General features: G+C 40.1%; 1 protein-coding gene across 1 annotated transcript in view; it reads left to right on the top strand.

Annotated features, from left to right (window-relative positions):
* arid3c (AT rich interactive domain 3C (BRIGHT-like)) overlaps window positions 1–12,693 on the top strand; it is a 108,938-nt gene extending 96,245 nt beyond the window's left edge. The window contains exons 4-8 of the mRNA XM_066712036.1: window positions 1,848–2,031; window positions 3,193–3,434; window positions 5,574–5,855; window positions 7,007–7,096; window positions 8,966–12,693. Of these exons, the coding sequence (XP_066568133.1) occupies window positions 1,848–2,031; window positions 3,193–3,434; window positions 5,574–5,855; window positions 7,007–7,096; window positions 8,966–9,129 (962 nt within the window). The 3' untranslated portion in view covers window positions 9,130–12,693. The remainder of the gene's footprint in view (window positions 1–1,847; window positions 2,032–3,192; window positions 3,435–5,573; window positions 5,856–7,006; window positions 7,097–8,965) is intronic.
* Window positions 12,694–16,086: the final 3,393 nt, after the last annotated feature.

Raw genomic sequence — 16,086 nt, 5'->3', positions numbered from 1 at the left:
TGTGACCCCCAGCTGAAATGAAGAGTTTAAAGAGTAGGTGTCCCTTCAATGCACAGAAAAAAAATTCATCCAGTGTAATATACTGACATGCAGTGCCTGAACTGCATAATATTAAATTATCTGAATAGCTATGGTAGAATATATTGTACAAGGATATATTAGTGAAATACATTGTTTTTTATATTTTTCAGTATTTGTGGATTAATTGTGGAGTTCAGTTTCTCTTAGATATGAGGAACCTGTTGAATGTGACCTAGTTAGTGTTTTTCCTTAACATAAAATTAATTTCCTTAACATAAAACATTAATGTTAATGATTCATAGATACAAGTGTGAAATATTCTCAAGCAGCAAAGCCAGTTTTGCCAGAGGACATTACAGTGTCAGGAATGGGAAGCTGACACTTTTGTGAAATGTTTGAATTGCTCCTTACTGAAACCTATAGATTTTGTATTTATCTGTGGTCTACTGTGGGGAATGGCCATTAAAAGCAGAGTTCTTGACGAATAATAAAAGAGACGACACACGTAATGCCTGAGAGAATAACCACAAGGAGGATAGAGGACTAAACTCCTGCAGACACTGTATAACCCGCAGGTATAAAAAGACACTCTCTGCACCGACTGCCCTCAGATGCTGATAGCATTACTGTGCTACTGCTTAGACTGCTTTGTGAACAGGCATGCCATGAGATTGTGCTTCATTTTCTCCCAGTAATATTACATTCTTACACCTTCATTTGTTACTGGCTTCAGCAATGATTTCCAATAGGACGTATCTGGAGGGCAGGTTGTGTTCATTGTGAGCTACATAAGCTGTCCAAATTTGAAAGACTCAGCTAGGGGACAGTTGATTGTGTCGTATTACAGCGATGCACATTTTGGGGTTTGTTAACTTAAAGGAAATTAATCTGCCTATGGTTAAGTGTAATTCAATGTTAAATAAATATTGTTAAATATAAATTCCCTTTGTCTGATGCCACGAGCAAAGGCAGCTTGGTATGAATGAAAGGGGACATGTTTTGAGTTCATCACTGCCCCCCTGAAGGTACTGGTCACTGGTCCTGTCAGGATATCGGGAACATACCTACCGGAGGGAACAACACGGAGAACCACACTGAGACTTTTTGTTTTTGTAGTTGTTTTTTGATTAACATTTAAAAAATAACAATTTGTTCTTTCTTATTTTATCGATATTGCCTTTTTTTCTTGCTGGACCAGGGAAATGATGGCATGCAAAGTAGTTTTTAGTTCGTCACATTTTGTTTTTCTCAGCCACTGTGAATTTCCACTCTTTTCTTATTGTCAACAAATCTCAAATCTCATCTAAAACAGTGAAAGCAGCTGCCCTCTTTTAGCCCATTGTATGTGTTCAATTTTGATTTTCAGTGCTCAGGAGTTATTTATTTTATGAAAAGAAGTTGACACACTGCTCTACTTCTTTGGTTGAGGTCAATCAAATCCATGCTCAATTATTATGAAGACAAAATGACCAAGTTCTGAAATGTAGGGAAGAGTCCTACAAGAAAATGAGCATCTCCAAATTCTACTGCAGCTGTAGGTGAAGACCTGTCCAAAATTGGACTGGGAATTTTTTGTTCCCCAAGGCGAACTCTGCCGATGCAAAGCAATGCAACCAACAGAAAACACGTCCCCACTCTGTGCCTGTCAGAAAATGGTTAATAGAGAAATTAGATGGGTTTAAAAATGACATTTTCTGTTAACGAAAGAGCAGAGCTGTTAGACATTTTACTTAGTCCAGATTAATTGGCCTTATAACCAGCTGAGAGGCCTGTCGATGTGCTGAAGTTAATGGAATTGATTGTGGATATTTTGTTTGTTTCTGCAGGGACTCCAGTGAATCGGATTCCTATCATGGCCAAGCAGGTGTTAGATCTCTACACTCTCTACAAGCTTGTCACCGAAAAAGGCGGCTTAGTGGAGGTCATCAATAAGAAGATATGGCGTGAGATCACCAAGGGCCTCAACCTCCCTACCTCTATCACCAGTGCAGCTTTCACCCTCAGAACACAGTACGTACAGAAAAAACACAGAACAAAGGTTAAGCACCAGGGTTTAACACCCCAGTAAAACTTTCACAAAAATTCACAGTTTACATCTCAGTAGTTTGGTCTCTTTCTCAGGAGGTACAGAAAGGAAGATTTTATGGGCAGGAAAATTTATTTTTCCCCCCTTTCTTTTCCAAAGAGCATGGTTGTATAGAAAATTCAAGGTTTATTTAAGGGGTGTACTTTTTAACATATAAACTTGCAGCTTAAGCATGTATTATAAGCATTGTATATGTTAGGCCATTCCAAGGGAGACTAGGAGATAAATTAACATACTGGGTTTTGCATTAGCTGTCATTCTTACTAAATATTGAGATTTTCCTTAAAAAACTTCCTGTAGCCTGCTGTTATAGTTATAGTGTTTGTAATGCTAACATTCACAATGGAGAATTCATAAAGGAATATTTCGCTTCTTTCTCCTGGAATAGGGGGAAAATACTGTTCTGTGACGGAAGTTTCCCAGTCCCTTGATGTGTAGTCACACACACACAGAAAGAAATGGTGTGTTTGTCTCTGATTGGAAAAGTGTTCTTTCACCCTAGTCATACAGTGGTGTCTATGACACGTGCTGCTCTTTGGCTGCGTGATTTCATAGAGAGGGCGAGAGATTGGCACGCTAAACTCTGACCGCAGTGAAAAAGAAGAACTTCGTTTGCACAATTGGCTCTGAAGTCTGTTATTTAAAGCTATTACAACATCTCCAAAGACAGTAATTTCTTCTTCTGTTCCAGTCAACCATGAGACAAACATGTTACGCTCCTCCAAATTATTCATAACCAAATTAAATTAATCCTGGAGATCCATTAAGCAGAACATTGCAAAAGAGAGAAAGCACACATAGTTGTAGTGGAAATCAATGGCGGGAGGGCAATGTTTACACACCAGCTCAGTCTTAACTCAGTTCAGTCTGCTGGAAATTGTACAGTTCACTCTAGGCAGAATTGGTGTTCAGCAAACTCTGTAAAGATATCAGTGATAAACCAGTATTGTTTTTGTATTGATAAACCGATATTGAACAATATGCATGATGCTAAATGAGTCACTGTTGTTTCATATGAACGGTGTAAATGCATTCCACAACAACTGTATGTGCACATATATCATTGTGTTCCTTTTGCTTTGCAGGTATATGAAGTACCTCTATCCCTACGAATGTGAAAAGCGGGGCCTCAGCTCCCCAGGCGAGCTTCAGGCAGCTATCGACAGTAACCGGAGAGAAGGGCGCCGGCAGAGCTATGGCTCGGCCTTGTTCAGTTACTCTCCCGTGGGGACGCCCACACTCCTCTCCTCGCCAAAGATCCAGATGCCTACTATCGCCATGTCTACTCCGAATGGCCACATCAACCAAGGCACTCCCATCAAGAAAGGTATGCAAACAGTCTCCTGCTCAACAGCCCTGAGACGCTACAGCTCGAAACATTGGCAGTCAGTACAAACACCTTTCGAACAAGGCTTGCTTTCTTATGACAAAAGTGTTTCAACAGCCATCTAGCCAGCAGATTTCATGTGAGCTAGGGTCTCCTCCCAAACCCAACTGACAAAGCCAGATGTTGATTTCAAATCTTCATATCAAGGTCTTATATAATATAATATATCAATCAATATTTTTAATTACTAAAGCTAATCATTACATAACATGTGATGGTCGATATAAATAGTTAAATGTCCAGATTATGTATTTAAATACTACATTTAAATAATGCATATCTGTGAAAAGGAAGAGGGGTCAGTCTGTGGTTTAGAGGCTCAAAGACATTTCAATGTCCCCTGTATTTAATCCACACCTTCTAAGTGAGATTGAGAATGAACTAACAGATGTCAGGGGGAGTGTGAATTGTGTAGTGGTCGTCATTGCTGAAAGGAAACATCTTGCAGGACTTCCTCAAACACACACTGGCTGTTTCCGGGTAATACTTGACAATAACACAACGCGAGGAGCAGGGACCTCACTTCGGATGTGTGATCTTTCTGGAGAAGCAGATCATGAACAGCGAATACATTCCTTTGTCACAGTCACGTTGAGAGAGCAAAGCAGTCTTAAAATAATAATCTCAAATAACGATCTTAATGGCAAAAGCATTCTCTCTCACCCAAATCCCAAGTTCAGGGCCCAACTTGGCCACTGACTGACATGCTTTTAAGCCTGAGCAAGTGTCACTTTATCTGTAACTCACAAATTCCTGTTGTGAGCAACTCTGCAACAGCAGTTGTTCCCCCGTATCCTATGAATTCAAGGGTCTGCTAAAGTCCTAAATGCAATTATATTGACTCCAAAGATACTGCAGTAATATACTACAGTATTTCAGTTACACATATACATGTATGTGTGTGGATGCCCTTAGGGGCTTGGGATTTGCTCATCTGATGAAAGCATGTTCCAGAGTTTAGGATGAGACCTGTCACCTGTCAGGCATTGGTTTCAATGAGGCCTCTACCACTTTCCAGCTGTGGCTGGGCCCACCGAGTGACTGTGCGTTATTGTGTGAGCATTGTCGCTGTTGTTTGGGATTGAGTCAGCCTGGGGATCATGTCTCTAAATAAGCACGTGTGACAGAGTGACATCACAACCGAGAACTGCCAATCCCTCGGATATAACGAGTAGGTCTGCTGTTTACATGCCGGCATCATCGTGGCAGTAGTGGCTCTTCAGTGCATGCTTATGGGATGATGGCACTTTGATGGTAAAATACATGTGTGAGTCTGAAGCAGGTTCATGCACTGTGCTTTTATACGATCAGCTCGGGCCTCTCAGAGCAGCCTTTGTTTAAAGAGTATATGGTTTTCACACAGCATAGTCGTGTTAAAACGGATTGCTGTTATTGTTGTTACACAATAACTGTTTTTGGTGGACTCTGCGACTGCTTTGATAATTGCAGTTTGATTAAGGCTGCTGGTGTTTTTAATATGCTTGGTGTTGTCCCAGATTATAGATCATCATTTTGACCTCATTCGAAGTACACCATCTTTTCAGACCTATCACGATAGGATGATGTGGCGGTTTAAGGTGCAGCGCAACCACAAACATACCACAGCTTTTTTTATCTGTGTATTTGAGGTTTTCTAAATTGTATGATATCAAACGATGTATGCAAGTATGACTTTGCATTCCATTAATGTATATGTGTAGCGGGGGGGGGGACACAATACCAGCAAGCTTTACACAGAGTTTAGGCATTCAAATCCAGCCTGGTTGCTAAAATTTGAATTATCAAGAAGTAAGAGATTTTTCAAGACCCCTCTTAGTTTAAGCATGTTTTTACCTGCTTACTCTGCCTATGGTTAAGGGGCAGTTTTATACTTTGCAGATTCCCTTTCCCTGATGCTACAAGCAACGTTGACTTAGTAAACACAAAATGAGAAGTGTTTTGAGTGCATCACGACCCTCCTAAGTCATGGCTACTTGTGCTATCAGAAGAGCGGGGAGGCCACAAAAGCTGCCACTGCCTCCCCGAGCTCGGCCGTGGAGCTGCCGGTTAAACTAAAATCCTGTGTCTCTCTTGACACAGAAGAGATGATGCCCCAAGGCTCCATGCCCAGCCGCATCGCCATTCCCGTCTCGCTGGCAGGGCACCATGTGGCAGCAGCCCAGGCGGCAGCGGCGCAGGCGGCGGCGGCTCAAGCAGCAGCCCTGGAGCAGCTGCGGGAGAAGCTGGAGTCAGGGGAGCCTCCCGAGAAGAAGATGATGCTGATGGCCGAGGAGCAGCAGCGGATCATGCAGCACGCACTACAACAAAACCTGTTTGCCATGGCCACACAGCTGCCCATGAATATCAAAATCAACAACAGAGGTAAGAGCAGGGGGGACTGTGTGCTCGGACCAGGGCCAGCATATTTATGTATTAATCTCAAGCCTTCATATTATCACTTGTGTGTTTTATGCGAAGGACTGAAGTTTTGTCTTTTTTCATTGTTGTTTTCCTCTGTCTGTCATTGTGTAAAAGCCAATGGTAAATGTAGTTTTCGTTTCCTATTAGTACATTTCTTCGATGTCAAGGTGACACCACAATTCTGACTGCCTGTGTGTATATATATATATATATATATAATGTATTAGTTCAGTAGGTAGGCGATGATATGAACACATTAAACTACATTTGTTATGAACTGATGCTCAAGGTTGGGTTCCTATTAAAAAAGCCACAGTAGCATGTTTTTAAACATTGTGGATATACACTGCTTTACAGAATGGTTTGTAAGAAATCCTAATTGAAATACCCACAGACAGCAGTATACCCTGGTACATGAGCTAATATACTGCTGTCTAAAATGATGTTAATGTTCTCAGCCTCCCTGGTTTAAGACAAGCAATAACTCATACATTACTTAATAATAGTTTATTGATGAAGAACGAAGGGCTGATCTGTCCATGTGTGATATCATTTTTTCTGCACGGCTGCTCCTTTCAGATTACTCATAATTGTTGGCTTCATGCTTTTTATTTGATGAGAAAATGAGTTGTAATTTTTTAGATTTTGATTGTACTGTACCTTCCTGGGCATTGATGTATGTTTACTAAATATGATTACTGTTCCAGGCAGCTGAGGCTAATTTTGGCATCATGAATATACTTTGAAACTCGTCGAGGAAAAGAAAAATAATAAAACAAGATAAATAGTACAGAACAGAAACTGAATAATAGAAATTCTCAAAATGCAAATATATGCCAATGTGTTATACTGATTACATAGATAGACAGATAGATAGACAGACAGGAAGATAGAACATTTTTATTACTATAAAGATAAATGAGATAAGAGGTATATATAGATAGATTTTTTTGTCTTTGAAACAGTTATTTCTCTTCTGAAATCCTTGATCAGTCGTGAGTTATTACCCTGATTCTGCAGTGATCTCTTAATGCTTCTTGTGTTCCTTTTAAAAAAAAAAAACTGCTCATATTGAGTTTTTCTCTCTCTCTCTCTGGCTTTTTTTCTGACAGATGATAGACAAGAGACTGCATTGAACCTGTCTACCAACGGCATTAGCAGCATCAACATGTCAATAGAAATAAATGGAGTTGTCTACACAGGTAAATAGAGGGCCGTTTGCTGATGTAATTGCAGGCAGGAAATTCAATAAGTTATAGCAGCACCCCTGCGCTTAGTCCTCAACGCAATTTGATGTCTTCACTATAAAATCCATCGTAATGAAGTGGCAGTCCAATAGTGTTAAAAAAGTTAAATATCTCAAAATTGGGCCTGTTGATTTTGGGTCGATTGAGGCTTATTGTCTTACGTGCCAAGAAAAAGACCACTTGTTTTAGCTGGAGACAGTGCCTGTGCGCCTGGGCCCTGGACTGTAATTACATTTAGATAAGCAGTTCATGTCACCGCATAGCCCTATTTGAAGCCCTCAGTGCAGGGAGCTTGCATGAGGCTCGGCAGATCCTGCACGCTCCCTGGAACCATTCTTCCAGGAACAGGAAGGTCTCACAAGTTCATTTAGTGGTTCTTATTATTTTTGAGACATTTATTTATCTTCATCTTTACTTTAAATCTTTTTTTTATAGTTTGCTTTCTAAACATGCATGGAGGGCTCATCGGATGTCATTGCTGTTGCAGAGAGCTTTTTTCTCTATGTATGCCTTGTCGTTTTTGCAGGTAGACCCTAGCGGATACTAGAAAATCACACAAAATTGAGCGTCATGCTTGCCTGCAGATGTTTGATCCTGCCAGACACTGAGTCAAAGACATTTCACAAATGAATGAGATCAAAATCTCACAGACAGCATGACGCTTCATGTTTTTTTTTGTTTTTTTTTCGTCATTTCAAGAATAGCTGCAACAGCAAATGCCTCTGACATTTCCCTCAATATCTATCTATATTTGTGTGTGTATTTATATCCACAAAATACTCTCCCAGTTCTGCTGAATCGTTGAGCCCACACAAGGCACCATTCCAATAGCCCCATTTCACTGTGCCAGTTTGGGATTGCTGTGGTTCATTTAATTAATGGTGTTGTCTGTAAATAAACACTGTGGTCCATGAATCCAATTTAAGCACGTAAAAATAGTCCCATGTATGATTCAGCTGTAGCAGTCCTGGTACACAAGCAATGTCTTTCATATTTAATAATTTTGAATTCCACTGGTACAAATATGAAACACAATCATAAAAGCTGGTTTGTATGGCGTACATGAAGAATCCTCTGCCAATCAGTTGTAAATCAAGACCTGTCATTGTAATTTGCAATTGTCAAATTTTGGACTTGGCTATGGATTCTAGTATTTAAGCTAAGGATTCGAATTAAATCAGAAAAATAATTTATACTTTTTTAAGACCTTCATAAATGGATTCTTACATTCTCTACATTATTGTTTTTGCTGCTGGAAACTGCCCACGAGTTACAAGGAGCGTCTTTGCCTTTTGATGAGGGAAAAGTCACAATATTAAAAGAAATACGTCTCGGACAGTTGTCATGGTGAGCTCTAATTGGATTGGCCTCTTGGTTCATAACCCACCACAGGTCAAGAAATCAATTAGACTTCCTGTCAGATAGCTGCCACCTTTTCAAGCAGCAGCACCTCTGTTTACCTATTGGGAGTGTTGTTTGATTTTCTTGTAATTAAACTCATCTGCTCAGTCCCTCAGCCTTATCTAAGTAGGCCAGAATCAAGAGACTGATGTGAATATAATAGTTATCTGGTGATTTGACCATGTATTCAGCTATCGTGTACTGCCTGTGGCTTTCATCGTATTAACTCCTTCATCAGGGTTTTATGTAGATTTGTGAACAGACAAGTCATTCTTCAACGAAATATCCCTCAAGTATTAGAAAAAATAACGTTACAAATCACAAGAAGAGCTCTTTGTAAGGTTCTTGGTGTAAAGATATTCATCTCTTTCTTGCATTCTTCAGAAGCTTTATTTAAATTGGCTTTCTTGTGTTTCAACCCAGGAGTCCTGTTTGCCCGGAAACCAGTCATTCCAGTGATGCCAGGAAGCAACGGCAGCAGCATCAACAGCTCTCAGGGAAAATGTAGTCCGGGGCTGGCGGGGCACACCCAGCCGTCCTCTTCTTCGGCCCACGGACAGACGTCCTCCAGCAGTTCCTCACCGTGAGCATTATCCTCACCTGGAGAACAGTTCCTCAAATCGTTACTAAGTCAAGCAGAACAAAAAAATAACAAACAAACAAACAAAAAGAAAAAAGACTTCTGTGTTTCTGAAGGTGGCTTTTTTTTTCTTTTTTAAGAGTTTCCAATAAGAAATGGAATACAAAAAATGGTTACACGCAAGGACCCTGCTTCAGCAAAAAGAAAGAAATGATTTCATAATTGCTCTTCAATACTCTGTGAACAATGGCATTGTGGGGAGGGGGGTGGGGGGAATCACATGTAAAATTACATAGAAATATATGTTTTGTGAACAGCATTCTCCAGTTTTTATGACATTGACCAGTTCTGGATGGAGCAACCCAAACAAACACATCTGTGTTGAAGGAGAAGACCAGAAGGGAATTGTGTGAAAGGAGATGGACAGGTATGGAGAGCTTGCTTGACTCCATGGCCTTCTGGAGAAAGGAGGGGGGGGGTTGTTCAGGCCTGTTGTGTCTGACAGCATATTTCAAAGGCTGGATTCACATTGTCAGCATCGGAGAACATTTTTGTCGGATGATACACAATACGGCGACTTGTTGATTTCTAATTACATTGTGCTGATGTAGACAGGGGGCAGGTTGGTGCTTCTCAGCTTATACCAAAGAAATACAAATCATGAATTGCAACTCATAACAAATTGCTCAGTATCAAGCAGATCTTTTTATAAAATACACACAAGACACTAAGATAATACAACATGTAGCATTTTTTGCTAGTAAATGTTAATAAAGCCGATTCCAGAGTGCCAGTAACACAGACGAGGATAACAGGCATGCTGTATATAATTTTCTGACTGAGCAGACCCCATTGAACACCATCATAGGAAACCAAATGGTGTAGATGTTGTGGTTGTTGGATATGTGCGTGAGTGAGTGTGTGTGTGTGTGTCTGTGTGTGTGTTTTTTCTTCTTCAAAAGGAATCAATCTTAAATATCAAACACTGGCTATGGCAAGCATCCCCTAACAAACCATGCTTGCTGTTGACATATCAGACCAAGTAAAAACTTTGACAGTAGCGGCAGTGGGACTAGTCTTAAACACATCAAGTTCTGTCTGTGAGCTTTCCACTGGCCAGAGATGATCTTGCATTTGCACCAGCAGAAGGGGGTCACCCTTGGATGCGTCTTACACACACTCCTGGTGCCGGAGCAATGTATGTCACACGGATAAGCTCAGACTTCATGGGAGCACAGTTCGCTTTAGCAAAGATGTACAGTTCCCTGCTGCGAACCAATGCAATCAAGTGTCCCTCTTAAAATGTATGAGAAACCAAATCCGTTCCAATGTTTGTAAATATAGATTACAGTCTAATATAAATGTAAGCCACGTGTAAGAAATAAACCCACTTCAGATTTACACAGAGTGTGGGTGAGGTTGACCTGGCCACTGAGAAGTGATTGATTCGACCAGTTTTTGTACTTTAAGGAGCCTGGAGAGACTCAGAGCACCGGTGGCAGTAGAGCACTGTGCGCTGAGGTCCACACGCACAGGGTGCGTTACCAGGAGATTCAACTGGAGAAATACAACTGACCACGCAGGATTTAAAGACCCACATTTACGGGAATCAAACCAAGTTTAGTGGCTTTATTGTTAATAGAATCAAGTCATCATCATCTTAACTCATGCACTTGTTTCCATGCCTAGACGTTGTGTTTTGTTTGTTCGTTTTGTGAGGGAAAATAGGTGGAGGTTTGAAGTTCTATTTGTAATTAGTTTTTAATTATGTCTGTTAAGCCTATGGTTTTACTTTTTATTATTATTTTATATTTTATTTTGATGTTCTTTTTATGCTTTTTTTCTGAGGCTGTTAAGGAACTGAGAAAGCCACACCGCTTTATATTAAGACCTGTTTTTGTTTTCTTTCTCTTTTACATCTTTGCAGATGCAGTCAGATACCTCACGAATCTACCTGTATATACATAAAATAGATTATAAATACAAAGTATACCTCATAGATTTCATTGCTCTTCTTATTATTGTAAAGCCACTTGAAAAACAATGTTTTTTGTTTCTACAGATCACTGGATTTTTTTGTTTTCTTATATTGTATTGTTATACCAAAGAAGGGAATATTCTATGCTAGCACATCTACCTCATTTTTTATAGACTGTGCCAATAAACATGACCACAAGCATAAATGCCCATTTAAAATATACCCTATAGTTCAGATATTATATTTGCTTGAACACATGATATATTTAAACAAAGACAACACAACAGAAACAAAGAAGAAAAGAAAGTGGACTCTTTCAAACTTTAATTGAGCTGGAAAATGCCAGAAGAATACTTATGTACACAGGATCCTGTATCAAGTTGACTGGGAATCATATGACCCAGAGTAAAATAGGGTAATACAATATCTTACAATATCAATAACGTATGTATGACAAAGATCACATTAAGGTTTGAAATGTCTGTGTTGTAATCACAAACAACAGTATCAGCCACTTGAAGGAACTGGATAGACTGGTATTAGTTATATGTCATAGGTTGTTTGTTTTCATCTTCTTTCATTTGAAATCGGTTTGTTTCCAAGGATCAGATCGTAAAAATGAGCTGCACCCTCATCAAGGCTCTGCGGTTTAGAGGAAGGGGTTAAAAAAGCGAAGTATTAGGCGTACAGAAAACTAACCCCATCCGCTATCCTGCAGCTTCTAGTGGTGACTAGAGGAAAGGAATACATTTTCAAGCTATTTCAAGTTCAAAGTTGTGAATAATTTGTATAATACGTTTTTGCTGTTTAACGGAGAAGTTACAAAATCTGTTTACATCACACAACCCTTATGATCCCTCACCCAGGTAGCTTAATTCAAATGTAGGAAGCTGGGACCATTCCTGAGGAAATGTGAGATTGAAAGCTGATACTTCAGGACAGGCCAAATGTACGGATACATTGATTAGTAAGACGCCCAGTTTCATGCTTACGTTATTAATGCTTTTGATGGTGATGTCACAAATATATTTATTGAGATCTCCACACTGGCACAGTCCATGCCTGTATGGACTGTCAATTCCCCGTCACGATACTGGATTTCAGGGGGTGAGGGGAAGGGAACAGATTGCCATTAACTGGAAAGTTGTTGCTGACTGTGAAACTAGAACATACAATATTTTACCAAAGAGATCAAAGGCAATGCATTTCATTTAACTTTGTAAAAAAAAAAAAAAAAAAAAAAAAGGAAAACCAAAACAAAGATGAAAAATAAACAATAGCACATTGTTAAAAAAAAATAAAGATTTACTTATGTCTATACAGTATGTTGTTTACGTTGTTTAGCCATTTTTGCAATGCTATGCTGGTAGGTTGTAGATTGTATAAAGACTTTAATCGCTGTGTATGAAGCTTTAAATATATATATATATTTTTCCCTTTCTTGTTCATTTTGGATTAATCCAGTGCATTATATCATAGCTGGATTGTGGTGCTCAGGGGTTTAAAAACATACAAAAAACAGGTGAAAGAGATTTTTTGTTTTTGCCATTTGACTTGTAGCACATTTAGAAATAAAATGCTGCTTTAAACTGATTCAAACAGACTTCTGTTTCTTTATTTAAACATTGGGGTTCCTATGACAGATCAGACAAATGTATATATTTGTATTATTATTACACTCACCTAAAGGATTATTAGGAACACCTGTTCAATTTCTCATTAATGCAATTATCTAACCAACCAATCACATGGCAGTTGCTTCAATGCATTTAGGGGTGTGGTCCTGGTCAAGACGATCTCCTGAACTCCAAACTGAATGTCTGAATGGGAAAGAAAGGTGATTTAAGCAATTTTGAGCGTGGCATGGTTGTTGGTGCCAGACGGGCCGGTCTGAGTATTTCACAATCTGCTCAGTTACGGGGATTTTCACGCACAACCATTTCTAGGGTTTACAAAGAATGGTGTGAAAAGGGAAAAACATCCAGTATGCGGCAGTCCTGTGGGCGAAAATGCCTTGTTGATGCTAGAGGTCAGAGGAGAATGGGCCGACTGATTCAAGCTGATAGAAGAGCAACTTTGACTGAAATAACCACTCGTTACAACCGAGGTATGCAGCAAAGCATTTGTGAAGCCACAACACGTACAACCTTGAGGCGGATGGGCTACAACAGCACCGGGTACCACTCATCTCCACTACAAATAGGAAAAAGAGGCTATAATTTGCACAAGCTCACCAAAATTGGACAGTTGAAGACTGGAAAAATGTTGCCTGGTCTGATGAGTCTCGATTTCTGTTGAGACATTCAGATGGTAGAGTCAGAATTTGGCGTAAACAGAATGAGAACATGGATCCATCATGCCTTGTTACCACTGTGCAGGCTGGTGGTGGTGGTGTAATGGTGTGGGGGATGTTTTCTTGGCACACTTTAGGCCCCTTAGTGCCAATTGGGCATCGTTTAAATGCCACGGCCTACCTGAGCATTGTTTCTGACCATGTCCATCCCTTTATGACCACCATGTACCCATCCTCTGATGGCGACTTCCAGCAGGATAATGCACCATGTCACAAAGGTCGAATCATTTCAAATTGTTTTCTTGAACATGACAATGAGTTCACTGTACTAAACTGGCCCCCACAGTCACCAGATCTCAACCCAATAGAGCATCTTTGGGATGTGGTGGAACGGGAGCTTCGTGCCCTGGATGTGCATCCCACAAATCTCCATCAACTGCAAGATGCTATCCTATCAATATGGGCCAACATTTCTAAAGAATGCTTTCAGCACCTTGTTGAATCAATGCCACGTAGAATTAAGGCAGTTCTGAAGGCGAAAGGGGGTCAAACACAGTATTAGTATGGTGTTCCTAATAATCCTTTAGGTGAGTGTATATTATAACATTGATGATGTCATGTATTTGCTATTTAAATGTGTATCTAACAAACAAAACAACTGAACTCTAGATACAAGACTGCACTTCAAGAATGATAATTGGATTAAATGGTCTGCTAAAAGAGTGATTTGTTAACATATTAATAATGTGCTTATTTGTGGTGTGTGATGTCACTGTGCTTCAGTCCCAATATTAAATATATATAAGTAAAGCTGACACAGGCTTTTAGAAGTTATGTACAGTATGTTTATCAGATCAGGGCTTTTCACAGGGTGCCAGGCTCAGTCTGGAGCTCCGGGAACTGGTCTTCTGTTCCAATAATAAGTGTGAGGTTTTGTTTGTGTCATTCAACCACAGCAACCTTTACTGACCGAAGACTCCCGATAAAGGCAGGACTTAATATCTGGACAAATTGCAATGTGCTGATTGAGGTCTGCAGGAGGAAATGGGTTCTGGCGTAGCACTGAACTCAGAGGACAGTCATTCTCTGAGAATGCCCTTCACCCTGCGTCGGCAGGGCGAATAAGCCACCAAACGGCACCACGTTGCGTTAAACACACCAAAGTCCTGTTACAGTAGCCTACACCCTCTGAACCCTGACGGAAATAAATCCTGCTGATCACGTCCAATCAGAAATGCAGGCTTTTGTATATTCAGACCCACAGTCTAAAACAACATTTTCTGAATTTTCTTCCTCCACAAGGTTAGTCACAGGGAAGTCTGGAGAGACGGGACCTCAGTGTGGTTTTAATGGTGTCTATAAGAGGAGAAACTCAACGATCCAGTGCAGTATGAGTTCAATCCAGAATGCCTTTGTGGCAGAATATATAAGACAAAGTGCAGAGAGAACTACTAGACTTTGTATAAGACTTACAAGATGCAGGCCAGATGTGCAGCTCCCTGCAGTGTTATTATGAAGGGTCTATCAAGCATGTCTGCTGATGTCTGAATTAGCTTAATTAAACAAACCGCAATACACAAGGCCTCTTTAATATTGCAGAACAATGGTATTTTATTTGTGCATGAGGCTCTGGAGGGCACGCCCCCCTTGTGATACTGATTAGCTGGTAAAGCAGTGTAATTTCCCTTTATATATTTCTTTTCCGAGACACAACTTTATTATCACTCCGTCCGTAACGTATTTTGTGCAGTACTGTATGTGCTGCTTCAGGGTAATTAAAACGTCTTTGCTGTTCTCTGTACGTGAGCTCTATTTTAATCATCTGGACTTCCTGGGTGGAGGTTTAAGAGGCACCTAGAGACTGACAACCATCCTTTACAGGCCCAGCAAAGGGGATGGCAGGAGACAGCGAGAGAGCCGGGGGGGTTGCATGCCAGCCTTTATAAGCAAATAAAGGATGTGCGATTCTTTCTATGATCATAATTTCCACTGTCAGCACACCAACAAAAAAAAGCACAACTTCCTGAAAACCTTAAAAAGTTGACAACTTTGCAAGACGAGGGTCAAAGCCCCATTCGGCAATGCAGGCAATTATACTAATGATGCCAGAGTGTGCTGCATTAGGCGGCTAAAATGGAGAAAAAGATTGCTTAATTAAAGGCTGAGAGGCTGATGTAATTAGGACCAGCTGAGATTAGCCTCCGTCAATGTTCTAGCTGGGATTTGCAGGTAATAGAGTTATTATTGGGCTCAAGGAGTGTTACATTACACTTCTGAATAAACAAAAACAAATTAGGAGAAGCCGTCCAATAATGGGTTATCTTGTCAGCAACTGACAGAAATCCATGGCCTGTAACACAGTGTTAATTTTATGCACCACTGACACCCACAGTTCAAATCAATAACAGTACTATAAAGTAAGGAAAACCATCAATTAGGTTTTTGGTTTAGTGGGAGGTGGGGGGGGGATCTACAGTTTGTGCATTTTTTAATTGTTCTGACCCAACAAATAATTTAGCCATGCAGAGTTCACACTGAGCGATTTAATATCACTGACCAGAAAAGCCTGTTGTTTTTTCTGCAAACTATATATTGTCTTTAAAACAGCATAGCCAAAATTCTTCGATTGTGTTTTAACTTGAAGAGACGGGAAAAAAAAAGTTTTTCTCTTGATGCTGATTATTCTGTGCAGC

Source organism: Amia ocellicauda, chromosome 8, assembly GCF_036373705.1.
Source record: "Amia ocellicauda isolate fAmiCal2 chromosome 8, fAmiCal2.hap1, whole genome shotgun sequence".
NCBI lineage: Eukaryota > Metazoa > Chordata > Actinopteri > Amiiformes > Amiidae > Amia > Amia ocellicauda.
Note: the sequence above shows the minus strand (reverse complement) of the source record. Positions and strands in the feature narration are given on the sequence as shown.